The 13,374-nt window shown below is 43.2% G+C and overlaps 1 protein-coding gene across 1 annotated transcript in view; it reads left to right on the top strand.

Annotated features, from left to right (window-relative positions):
- Positions 1-13,374, top strand: part of Crtac1 (cartilage acidic protein 1) — a 134,135-nt gene that overhangs the window by 12,087 nt on the left and 108,674 nt on the right. Inside the window, 1 exon segment of the mRNA XM_047554395.1 lies at positions 5,667-5,866. Within this exon segment, the coding sequence (XP_047410351.1) occupies positions 5,667-5,866 (200 nt within the window).

Raw genomic sequence — 13,374 nt, 5'->3', positions numbered from 1 at the left:
TCAGGTGCTACTCCCACAAGTAAGTACCACTTATAGTATTCTGACACTTAGTAGGTGCTTGATACACAGCATTCAAGAAAACAGAAATGCTCATTCAACCCATTTTTCCTTTCTATTTTTAACTTTCCTACCTGTTCTCCCAAAGGATTCAGATGTTCACAGTGGTATGACAGGAGGCTTCCCCAGCGAGCCATATCAAGTGCGAGGTCCCTCCGGGCACCCATTGTTCTTCTGCTTCAGGCAGTATCAGCCTACTTTGCCTTCTTCCCCCAACTTCATATCCCCCGCCTCTGTTGACACTCTCCAGCTAAATAGATTTTCTTCATATACTTCAACAAGCCGATGATGAATTTTGGTAGCAAAAACATTTTTCACTTCAAATCAGATTGCAGCTTACACTCCCATGGAGGGACCATGAGTCCAGGGCAGTGCTTCTCAATCCTGACTGCCCATTTACACCACCTGGGCAGCTTCCAAAAAGATACGGCGCTCCAACCCCACCCCAGACCAATTAAATCACACCCTGGCAGAGGGACACAGGCAGCGGCATATTTCTCAGCGCTCCCAGGTGATTCTGTTGAGCAACTGGGGTTGGGAGCCACCTGTCTAGACCCTTGCTCCTGAAAGTGAGGTCTGCAGATCAGTGACCTGGGCATCTCATGACAGTGTGTTAGGCATTCAGACCAACTGAACTTGAACCTGCATTTGAACAAGATCCTCAGGTGATTGTCAAGCACATTTCCATTTGAGAAGCATTGCTTTAGAGAAAGAAGTTTCTAGAAACCTTTCTTCCCTCCTTCATTTAACAAATAATAATAGGGCACCTCCTTTGGTGGTTTCAGGGAACACATTGGCATGTGGCCTACAAATTCCTGCCTATATTCCATTTTCTCTGGGCCCTTCCCTTTGATGATATTCACCTCTTGTCTCCTTGGCCAGACTCCCTCCAGTTCAACTCTTCCCTCTTCTCACCTCTTCACAAAAATTAGACTCAGAATCCATTTGTCATTCCATATCCATTGTGGTAATTTGGCCTTGAGCTGAAGACAGCTACTACTTTGAGTGTTCAAAGAAGACCTGAGTCTGGGCAGCCCTGGGGTTTGCATAGCCTCTCGACTGATTTCAATTCCTTAGATCTAGAAGCACAGAAGAAGGCTCTTGAACCAATCTTGTACTTTCACTATAGTTCATGGCCTGGTCTCATGCCTCTGGGAGCCATGGTAAAGAATCTCACTATTCAGTGTATGGTACATGGACCAGCATCACCCCCACCACCTGGGAGCTTGTTAGAAATTCAGAATCTTGGACTCTATAGCCAAGTTACAGAATCTGCATTTGAACAAGACCACCAGGTGATTCGTACACACATTAAAGTTTGAGAGACCTGAAGCACTGGTGTAGAATAGTGTTTCTGAAACTTTGCAACATGTTAGAATTACATGGGAACTTTAAAACATCCAATGCCCACGCTGCATCTTAGGCCAATTAAGTCAGAATATCTTGGGAGGAGATGCAGGTGTCAGTATCTTTTAATTGTGGTAAACTACACAGAAGGTAAAATTTGCCATTTACTCGTGGTTAAGTGCACAGATCAGGAGCATCAAGTACATTCATTGCTGTGCAACCATTGCTACCCTCTGTCTCAGCTCTTCATCACCCCAAACTGAACTCTTTACTCACTGAACACTGACTCTACTTTCTCCCTTTTCTCCAGTTCCTGGAAACCACATTCTATTTTCTATCGATAAATTTGATTACTTTAAGTACCTCGCACAAGTAAAATTAAGCAATATTTGTCCTTTTGTTTCTGGCTTACTTTGCTAGTACAATGTCAAGATTCATCTTAATTGACTTTCCTCTTTAAGGCTGAATAATATTCCATTGTATGTATATGCCATATTTTGTTTATCCACTTATCTATCCAGGGATACTTGGGTTACTTCCACCTTTTGACTATTTTGAATAATGCTGCTGAACATGGGTGTACAGATATCTCCTGAACCATCTTTTCTTAATGGTTTTGAGTATTTACTCAGAAGCACAATTGCTAAAGCATACGGCAATTCTATTTTAGAAATTTTGAGGAACCGCCATACTATTTTCCTCAGCAGCTGGATCATTTTATATTCCTACCAGCAATGTACACGGGGTCCAATTTTTCCACATTTTCATCAACATTGGTTCTTTTTCTTTTTTTTTAATTACAACCATTTTAATGGGTGTGAAATGACATGTCATTGTGGTTTTGTTTGTCTTTACCATGTAGTTAGTGATGTTTCATTTTCTTACTGGCTATTTGTATATCTTTGGGAAGATGTCTATTCAAGTCCTTAGCCCATTTTGAATCAGATAGTTTCATTTTCTGTTGGGTTGTAGGAGTTTTATAATCTATATTCTGGATATTAATACCTTATCAGATTTATGATTTGCAAATATTTTCTCCCATCCTATAGGTTGCCTTTTCATTCTTTTGCTAGTCCCTTGATGCACAAATGTTTTTAATTTGGATGAAGCCCATTTTATCTACTTTTTCCTTCATTGCCTGTGCTTTGGGTGTCTTATCCAAGGAATCATTGTCAGGCGTGAGAATTTTTTTAAAGCTCCCCAAGTGAATCTGATGTACAGCCAAGATTGAGCAATGTTTTTCAAATTTTAATGTGCATTCAGTTCACCTAACATCGTATTAAAATGCATATTCTGGTTCATTAAGTCTGGGGTGGGGCCCAAGATTCTGCATTCTAACAGACTCCCATGGCAATTCACCAGTTTGTGGATCCCTTTGTGTAGCCAGGGTGTGGAGGAGCATTTTGATGATTTCTTCCATCTGAGTCCTGAGATGAGAGGGTTGATATTTACCAGTCCGTCTCCTAAACTTCCTCATTAGGACTGTTTCCTTATCCACCATCAGATAGCCCATCACTTACCTGCTAACTTTCCACTGGTACCAAGGAGCCCCGATGAGTACATGGAATGACTTTGGCATGGCAGAGGAATGAAATGTAAAGGACACTCGCCCCACTCTCCAGCTGGGAGACTGCCCACTGGTTCTGCCTTGCTGAGTTAATTCAGGATCCACATTCATGCTGGCTTGTTTCTCTCTAGCCTTGAACCTTTTGAGGGAAACTCTGTAGGACCCTAGTGGAAAGTGATTTTATTAAACATGTTTAATATGCTGAGAAAAGAAAACTGTGCAGGTTGGCTTGAAGATTACGAAAGAAGCTGTGGGTTGGTGGGGGGAGAGACCTGAAGGTCTTTTTCCCCAAGAAAAATCCTTTAATCCATCACAGAATGTTAGAATCAGGAAGGACCTTTAGAGATCTGCAAGCCTTCATTTTGGAGAAGAAACCTGGGACACTAAAAGGTTGTGACTCGTTCAAGATCACCAGCAAAATAGAGGTTGACCCAGAGGTACACTGTTTCTTTTTCATCTTGCTTTAGTTATTTATCTGGAAATGAATAACACAAAATAGTTTTCTTTTTTTCCACTTAGCTCCTTTCATTAAAAGCTTTACTTTCCAGAGAACAGGTAAAAAGCAAGAGGCTGGATTGCAGTTCTTGCCCCTCACATCCTTTATTAAAATATTTCTACCAGTCAGGCTCGTGTTACGTTAACAGGACCTGATGCCTGGTGGCAGTGACCCAAATTACAGGTCTGCTGCTTGGAAGGAACTAACTTGCTTCTGGAAGGCACACCCAATGCCACTTTCCTCTTCCATACCCACTGCAGATGTTGTAAGCTGAGAGCTCTTTCCAGCCTCCGTTGATCTGTTGGGTTTGGTTCTCAAGTTGAAACTCATTTGCTGTCCCTTCCATAGAAGTCATAACTTGAAAAGTCCAGTGACTTTCGAATCCGTGCTGCATTTCATCATGTCTACACAGATTATTAAGTACTCTTTATCTTCCGCCACCCCAAGCCACTCATTATCCAGTTATGAGTTTCCCTTATCCAATCAAACTTCTGCCTGCCAAGTTACAGAGCTCCTATGGTGATCCATTTGCCTTTAGTGATTAGATAGACCAATAGAAGCTTCTATCTCATTCAGAAGTCTCTGTCATTTGAAACTCAGATCTGGTAGCGTAACACCCAACCTGCCCCGCTGAACATCCCACAAGACCTCCTTCTCAGGAGGGCTCACTGGGCAGTTTCAGCCCTGCACTTGGAGCCCTGCCCCAGGTTGCTCTCCAGCCTCTCCCCCAGGGTGGCACCAGGGAGGTTTCCAATCCTGTTTGGCTCTGAAGGCAGCACCTGGGCCATTCATTTTTGTCTCTGAGCCTTTGACCTGGAGCAAGCTCATTTACTGGCAGGAGCATCTGTCTCTGTGTAGGGAGATAGTCTTCAGATCTTCCTTGCTCCTCTCTCATTAAGACATCAGCCTCAGTCAACCTTGTTCTCAGCTGCCAGATACACTGTGGAACCAGCAGCAAAAGTCCCATCAGGAAGAGGTCCGCTGCCTTCTGAAGGCCGGAAGATACACTTTGCCTGGCAGGACTGGACTGGTACAGGCTCTGTGAGATGTCCCAGCAAGCTTTTGGAACACTCTCTGAGGCCTAATTCTATGCCTGCGGGCAGTCTCAGGGTGGTGCCATCTGTAGTATTCTAAGTGCCTCCCTTGTTCATGCTCAGAGAGGGTGGAGTCCTCCACCTCCCAGACCATTCTCATCTGTCTCCTGGGTGAGTGCCACCGGCTCCCATGGCCCCAGGCTGCTTGGCAACACCCTGAGTTATGTTAGAGATATAATAATGAATTATACAATGCATTATACATAATTAATTTATAATAAAACACGCACGCAATGGTTTAATTTCTCCAAGTGAATGATGTGCTACCCGCCAGACCTTGCTGGAATGCATCCCCTGACTGGCTGCTTCTGGGTCTGGAGGCAGTGGCCAGCTGCCTTCGGGAGGGATCTTGGCTCAGGGAACTTGCAAGTCACAGATTCCCCCCAGGCTACTTTTGAAGTCTGTCCCACAGCCCCACAGAAAGACAATCCACTGCCTCTGCTGTTCTAGGGCTGGATACTCATGGGGGTCTTACCCACACCTCTGCACTGTTTGAGAGAGGTTATTTTCTGCATTCTTTCAGTATTTCTCCCAGAGTGTGGAAGATGCCTATGTATATTTCCTTCCTTCCTTCCTTCCTTCCTTCTTTCCCTCCTTCTTTCCTTCCTCAAATACGTATTGGTTGCCTACTATGTACCCTGCCCTTGGCTTGGTACATATAAAATAGACAAAGTTCCTTGCTCAAGCAGAGCTTATATTCTAGCAGAGGAAGACAGTAAATAAGTGTAATGTGTAAGTAAATTATACTGTATGTTTTACAGTGATAGGCACTATACAAAGAGAAAGCAGAACAAGACAAGGGTGCTCCTCTGTGATGGGGGCAGGTTGCCATGGTGGAGAAAGGTCAGTAAAGGCTTGGGGACTAGCATGTCCTGAGAGGGGAGAAAGGCACTTCTTATTCTTTGTGTGTGTGTGTGTGTGTGTGTGTGTGTGTGTGTGTTACTAGGGATTGAACCCAGGGCCTTACACAATGCTAGGCAAGAGCTCTACCACTGAGCTACATCCCCAGCAGAGGAAGGCACTTCTGGGCTGACCTGGGATTGGGTGTTCCTGGGATTCTTTGGCTTCAGGATCTTTCAGTAGTGTTCATATCTTTTGGTTTCAGGTGTTCAGGATGTTACTGTTCCCACTACTGCTGTGGTTTCTGCCCCCCACTGAGGGGTCTCAGCGTGCTGAACCCATGTTCACTGCAGTCACCAACTCGGTTCTACCTCCTGACTATGACAGCAACCCCACTCAGCTCAACTACGGTGTGGCCGTCACTGATGTGGACCACGATGGGGACTTCGAGATTGTTGTGGCAGGGTAAGTGCCTCCCACCTGGAGTGTGACAGATCTATTAGCTGGCTTTTGCTGTGATATGGTTGTGTAACAAATAACTCCCAAACCCAGTGACTTGTGACAACACACATTCTTACTCATCACCCTGTGATCCTCTGCAACTCAAGCACAGCCTGGCTGGTCGGCTTGGGTGGGGGATGCTATGACCTTGCCCTTTGCCACAGCAGGAAGTGGGGACAGACGGCAGTGTGGATGGAGGCTGTTTGATGCACAGGTTTCATGATTGATGCACAAAGGGCTTCAAGGCCCTCTCTTCTCGTCATATTTATGGCTCCTTGATCATACAGGAATTACCTGCTTCCCGGGGCGCTGTAGGAACTGTACATAGGAGGGGCTTAAAGGTGATAGCCAGGTAGGAGGAGATGCCCAGCGCTATAAAATTTACATAAAAATAAGAAAACAATTGCCCATTTCAAAGAGGAGAAGATGGAAATCAAGAGGCATGGTTAAACCTCCTTTCACCATGCCTTGGGGCCCACTACTCCTTTCTCTCATGAAAAAGTAACCTTGTTTGTAAGAAACACATAGACTTGGAGCTCAAATAGCTCGAGAGAGAGCCCTAGGTGTACAACTTCCTAGTTACATGATCTTGAGTTAGTACCTTATTCATTGATTCAAATGCATGTTCTATAAAAAGGGGGGCAGGCAGGTAGCTGTAATGACCTGTCCTGAAGCTTCAAAAGGCTATTGCACATGACAGTGCATTGTCAATTCTGCCAATCCCCATTGGTAATTATTATTTATTGAACTCTACTATGTGCCAGGCTCTGTCCATCATCTTATTTTGCATGCCTTGTGTTATTTCATCGTCCTGACAACACTGTCATCCCCATTTAGAGAAGAGGAAATTGAGGTTCAGAGACAGTAAGCAGCTTGCTCTCTGTCAAGTAAATAAATAGTAAGTGGGATGAGTCAGGACTTGAACCTTAAGGCTGGCTAACTCTTGAGTTGCCAAGCTGCACTGTACAAAGTTTAGTTATCACTTCAAAAATCAGTCAATCAATAAAAACACTACAGGGGCCTCTCTGCCTCATTCTGGGAGGTCTGAGCTTTTATGGAGGAACTGAACAAAGTACCAGCAGGTAATATTATTTGTAGCAGTTGCAGGTAACAGTAAAAAGCATGACCTTGGAAATGGAAGACCTGGTGTTATTTCTTAAAAAATTCTTATTTATTTATTTAAGTACTAGGAATTGAACCCAGGGGCACTCTATCACTGAGCTACATCTCCAGCCCTTTTTAAATTTTGTTTTGAGACAGGACCTCACTAAGTTGCTGAGGCTGGCCTCAGAACTTGTGATCCTCCTGCTTCAGCCTCTCGAGTTGCTGGGATTACCAATGCGCATCACCCTGCTCAGCAGAAGACCCAGTTTTAATTTTAACCATACTTAACCCAGTGTTGTGAACCTGAGAACCCATTTAACTCATCTTCATCTATAAGATGAGCATATTGAAATCTACCCACCTATCTCACAGGGTGGTCATGAGGATCAGTAGTGATGATATATAGGACAGTTCTTTTATTAAGTATATTTCTTCTTTCACTATTCATTTCTTCTATGCTGTGGAGAGGAGCCGTACTGGACTGTAAACCTTCTAAAGAGTGTGCCATCCTGTAGAACTTCCTGGGAAGACATAACTGTTCCCCATGGGTGCTGCCCTGCATGGTGTCCATTAGTCACATGTTGCTATGAACCACTTGAAATATGGTTCATGCCATCAAAGAACTGAATTTTTAATTTGATTTAATTTTAGTTAAATAGCCACATTTAGGTTGGACAGTTCAGTTCTGGTCTTTCAGATGGAAAAACTAAAAAGCAGATTTTGATAGGAAGAAGGGAAACAGGAATATGGTAGCAACCCTTTTCACCCCAGGTGAGCGGAGCAGAGTCGCGGGCAGAGCTGCTGTCCTGTGCTCTGCCCTGTAACTACCCAGTCCATCTCTAAACCAAAGACAAGCCCTCCTGGCCAAGTCTGCCCAGCCAGACTCCCAGAGCCATGCACCACTCTGCCAAAGTCTCCAGTTAAAGGACTTTGATGTACTTCTGAGATGTTCTCGTTGGCCCTGCCCCCTGCTGCGTGACCCCAGCCTCCCCCTGGTAGACCCTGGGGAAAGAAGACAGAAAACAGCAGCAGCCAACCATTCCTCTCCTCCAGTGCATACTCACCCCAACCCCCAAGCTACTATTATGAACATGCTGTCCTTTCATCTTGGTTGATGATATGATCTTGTATTCCCACAAACTAATATGGGAAAAACAAGACCTGAGATGTTAACAGAAGGTCTCCTCACCCTCTTTTCCCTTCCTTCTGAAACACCCAGAAGGAGCTACAGGGCCCAGCACATGGAATGTCTCTCACTGTCTCCACAGGCATCTCTGATTTCAGAAACTTGTGTCCACCCACGCCGCGAAGCCACAGGGCCTGGTTCACACAGTCTGGCACTCCCTCTCCCCAGCCACTTCAGGAGACCTTCGGGATTTTCCTGCTCGGTTGCTCACTTTTCTCCCAGGGTTACAGAGGGAGGTGCAGAAAGGGCCTGGAGAGCTGAACATGCTCCCTAAGGGGCCTTTGGAAGCTTCCTTTTCTCATTTCTTCATCATCCTGCCCCTTTCCTTGGCATCTCTCCTACTTCACTGCCCTCCTCATGGTTGATCTTTCAGCTGCAAAGAACTGATCTAGCAGAGAAGGTCTGGCCCCAGGCAGGTCCTGGCCTACGTCTCTTTGGGAAGAAGTGGAACCATTTGATGGCAGAATTTTCAGTGTCTCCTTTTCCTTTCCAGGTCAAAGACAATGCACTATGCCCCCATAAACCATTTGCTGAGGTCAGTCACAGAGCAAATGTGACTTCAAGTGTGGGTCTCCATCCCACCCATTCACTGATGTGCGGGGCTTCCTTCCACATTACCTGCAGCTTCTTCCTATCTAAGCTTGCATTTCATCTTCCTCTTTGATGAAGCCTTTTTTCTCTTTCTCTTCCAAGGAACTCAAGACATTTGCTTTTGTGTCCTCTGTGGTAGAGAAACTAGATCATCATTGGTAGTGAATTTAGAGTAGATGTCTAACCCTTTTCTAGCTTGCTCCTTACTATGGATCCTGTAGGACTTCGGAGTTGTCCTCTGGAAATAAGAACTAGATCAACCAGCACTATTCCTGGATGTGACAGGGAGAAAGACCCCAGTCTCTTTCCCAAGGGAAGGGTTGTGACAGGCAGCTTCTGTCTGACAAAGCTTGAGCTGCTGGGGGTTATTCTGAAAGCTAGCATTTGTTGCTCATCCTCAGCAAAGGATAAGGGTTACACGGAGGACAGGATGGCGAAATCGGGCAGCCTCCCAGCCCCAGGTCAGGGTTTCTTTGTGGCTGTTGTGAAGCATTGTGAATTCTCAGAGCATCAGACAGACACGTTCTAATTTAAGTACCAAAATACATTCCAAAGGCAAATATAACTTTTTATTATCTTCGGCTTAGGATGATTTGTCACTGTCTCCTCCTTAGGGCTGGATAACCAAGAGTTGACTCTACAGACATATTTAAATCAGGACCTTGGGAGGTCATTTGTCCCACCTCTTGCCTTCCAATAAGGCCGCACCTACAGTATTTAGAAGCTCCATTTACAGAGAACCATCCAAGGAAATGTGTGCAATCATTTTGCAATCCAACTCAATAGTTACTTATGTCAAAAACTGATTTGACTCCTCTGAATCCCTCATATTAGAGCTTAATCAGCCATTTCTTTTAGCTTTTGTTTTGCTCTTGCCTTTGAAGATAAAAACCAAGTGGTCACCATCCTTTCAAATAATGAGAGCTAGGATCACTGCCCTGCCTTTCATCCCACATGAACTCCTTGGCAGCATTTCTGATTTTGACTCTTATTCTTGTTTCCTTCACCCTGCACCCATATTTAACTTTGTGTCTTTCTCTGATTGTAGATTCTGTTTAAGAATCATGTCGCAGGAGTTGAAATTTTAAAAAATTGAATTTGAATGCCTTTATGTGGGGCACCTGCGGTCCTGCTCATGACAGGCCCACCTTCTATTATCTTATAGATCTTTCCATTACCTGGCCCCCTGAAGTCACTTACCTTTGCAACCCCTGGGATAATGGCCAGCTCTTCAGTTTATAAGGCGCCCAGTACTTGAACTTGGCTTGGATTGGTTGACCTTGCAGTGTGTCTGACTCAAGCCCTGTTGCTTAGAGTATTTACTCTTTGAATAGGTTTGTTTTGTTTTGCTTTTTTGGTATTCTCGTTCTGGATATTGACGGCATTGATTTTGAGCATGTTGCGGTGGGTTTGTGTTGTGTTTCGGATTCTTGAGTTAATTGTGATGGAAGGCGTGTTCGTGCCTCTGACTCTGGGAGGAGCAGAAAATGACCGCCCTTTGTTCTGCGGGGAAGGGGGAGGGAATGGGCCGGCTCGCTCGGCTCCTCCGCCACAGCTGGGCGAGTGCCTCCGCATTTGGAGGGCTTATCTGTTAAGCGGCAGGTGCATGATTGCGGTCTGTGTACAGCCGCCTCCCCGCCGGGGTGAGGGTTGGATTTGATCACCCCCAGAGACGGCCACGCACGCACAAACCATTGAGGATCTTCAGGAATGGTTCCCTGGGTAAATGGAAAGCCCAGTGGCCTCCCCTTTGCTCAGTGGAACTCAACACCCGATCTACAGCCTCACAGTCTCACAGAGTCTGGAAAGGAATTCCTGTTGGTGTCAATCTTACACAATTCCTACAGAGCAGCTTTGTTTCCCGGGATATCCCTGGAGGTCTGAGATAACCCCCCTGCACTCTCAGACTCCAACAGGAGTCTGCTCAAATGGAAAGATGGTAGTGGTTGTAAAGTTTAAATCACGATTTAGATCGGTTTTTCTACACAAAGAGCATTCATTTGATAAAACCTTAACGCATTCTTCACACTTGGAAGGGTTTCATTTAAAGGGATGTTACATATCGTAAGGCTGGGTTTTTTTTTCCCTCTTAATTTTGCAACTATGTCAGGGAACTTTTTTAATTTACTAAAGTTAATTGAATTGTTTACAAGGCAAACTCTATTCAATTACCAGATTAATCATGATCATATAGAAAATATTTTGCCATTAAAATAATAAGAACAATGATAAAGAATAGGACTTTTCTCTATGATTTAACTAAGGCAGCATTTATACATGTTATTATAACTATAGATAGATACATGTAGTATATATAGGAACGCACACATTACGTATAGAAAGGTAGATAGGTATAAATATGTATATAAATGTATTTAGATATATATTGTATACCTAAATATATACATAGATACAATCACATGCTTTTAACAAATGGGAATAAATATTTTTGAGCTTTTCTTTTTGTTGCTTTGTTAAAAAAATTAAATAGATTTGATTATCAATTTCGACATTATCTTAAAATGTTACATTACTTCAGTTTTTCTTTTTTAACTTAAAACATTTTACTTTTAATTACACTTAAATATAAAACTTATTGCAAGAAAATTACACAATATAGATGAAGATAAAAATTTACGTTTCTGGCTGGGGAGATAGCTCAACTGGTAACATGTTTGCCTCACAATCACAAGGCCCTGAGTTTGATCCCCAGTACTGCAAAAAAAAAAAAAAAAAAAAAAAAAAAAAAAAAAAAAAAAATTTACGTTTCCTATCCTTACACCCCTACTCCAAGTCTATCCCAGACTCCTCTTGGAAGAATAATTGTTTTCGGTTTGGTGTTTATGGTTCCAGAAATAGATAAAGATATGGAGAGAGGGATTCTGCTATATAAATTTCCATGATATGTATATATAGTACATATATATAACAAGATATGTAATTTTTGTAGGAATCACACTGATACATATTGTTTTCATTTGTTTTTTCAATGTTTAATATGTTCAAGCATATAGATCAAGCTTTTTTTGTCCTTTCTTAGTGTGGATGTGCTGTATATATTTTGCTATTCCTCAAGTGAGTGACATGTAAGCGGTTTCTAATCTGTGACCATTGCAAACAATGCTGCACTGATTGCACAGCCTTACACACATACACCAATTTTCCTCTAGGATAGATACCAATAAGTGGAAATGCTGGATCAAGGATATGTATGTTTTCAGTCTTAATAGGTATCACCAAATTGTTTTCAATTTCAATCTTTTTCTATTGATTCAGAAACTAAAAATAAAAGATCAATTTGGGGATTATTCAATTCAATGGCTGTTTCAGCACCTACTGTGTGTACAGCTACATATGTTCCAGGGTCTGAACTTTATCAGTTTAGATTGAATGGTTCCAAGAAGGAAAAGAAGGGGCTATTCTCCATCTGTAAAAGAAGCTGCTGATGTTAAAAACTGAATCCAGGAACTTCAATACTTTCTAATTCAAACTGCAAAAAGGACTTCCTCTAAAGCCTCCTCTGCAAAAATATGTTTCTTAAATGGGTCACCCTTAACCCTGAGATTCATTGTCATCGGTATCATGGAAAAAAGATTGCAGGTACCAATTCTTCTGCTGTGGTTCAGCGTAGACTGCCCCTGAGTTTGAATACTAACAAGAGACAAGTTGGAACAGAAGCCAAGGCTTATTAACCCATTCTTAAAACGTTCCTAAAAAGGTCACTCAGCAGTGCATGGCGGGCTTACCAGAGATGTCTCACTGCTGCACGTATACCTCCTTCTCCCCAGCCCTGGGCAGTCCAAATCTAGGGCCCAAAATTCTGCCTCTGTCCCCTTCCCCTAAATTAGATTTCCCTGGCTAGCTCACAGGTCTGAGGCCTTGTGTCTTCATTACCCCAGGTATGGTAAGTAGAATAATGGCCACCTCCTAATTCCTGGAACCGGGGAATATGTTATTTTACTTGGCAGAAAAGACTGAGTAGATAAAATCAAGTTAATGACTTTGAGAGGGGGAGTTTATCCTGGATTATCTGAGTGGGCCCTGTGTAATCCCAGGGTCCTTAAGAGTGGAAAAGGAGAGACAGAAGAGGAGGCAAGGAAGACCTTATGAGGACTCAACTCTCCCTTCCTGGCATTGAAGATGGAGGGAGAGGCTGAGACTTAGGAGATGTGGGGGCCTCTAGAGGCTGGAAAAGGTAAGGAGGAGATTTACCCCAGAGTTTCCCAAAGGGACGCAACCCTGCCAATGTTGGTTTCAGTCCAGTGTGACCCACGTCAGCCTCCCAACACAGAGAACTGTAAGATAATCAATTTGTACTGTTTTAAGCCAGTCAGTTTGTGGTGATTTTTCATAGCTGCTGTAGAAAACAATTATAATAGGTGAAAGGTCAGGGTTTGGTGTCATTTTTCAGAAAGGTGATGACCATTACGCCAGAGAATTTTAACAGCACTATTTTTTATAATTTCACAACAATAAAATGTATTTCACCAACAAATGAATTTTTTTAAATCAGTGTCAATCCTCTTCATAAGAACATGTGCAGATTTGAAAAGAAAAAAAGCTCGCTTTATTCCTTGCTGACCCTCCAAAT

This window comes from Sciurus carolinensis, chromosome 5 (assembly GCF_902686445.1).
Source record: "Sciurus carolinensis chromosome 5, mSciCar1.2, whole genome shotgun sequence".
NCBI lineage: Eukaryota > Metazoa > Chordata > Mammalia > Rodentia > Sciuridae > Sciurus > Sciurus carolinensis.
This window is presented reverse-complemented; position numbering and strand designations above follow the sequence as displayed.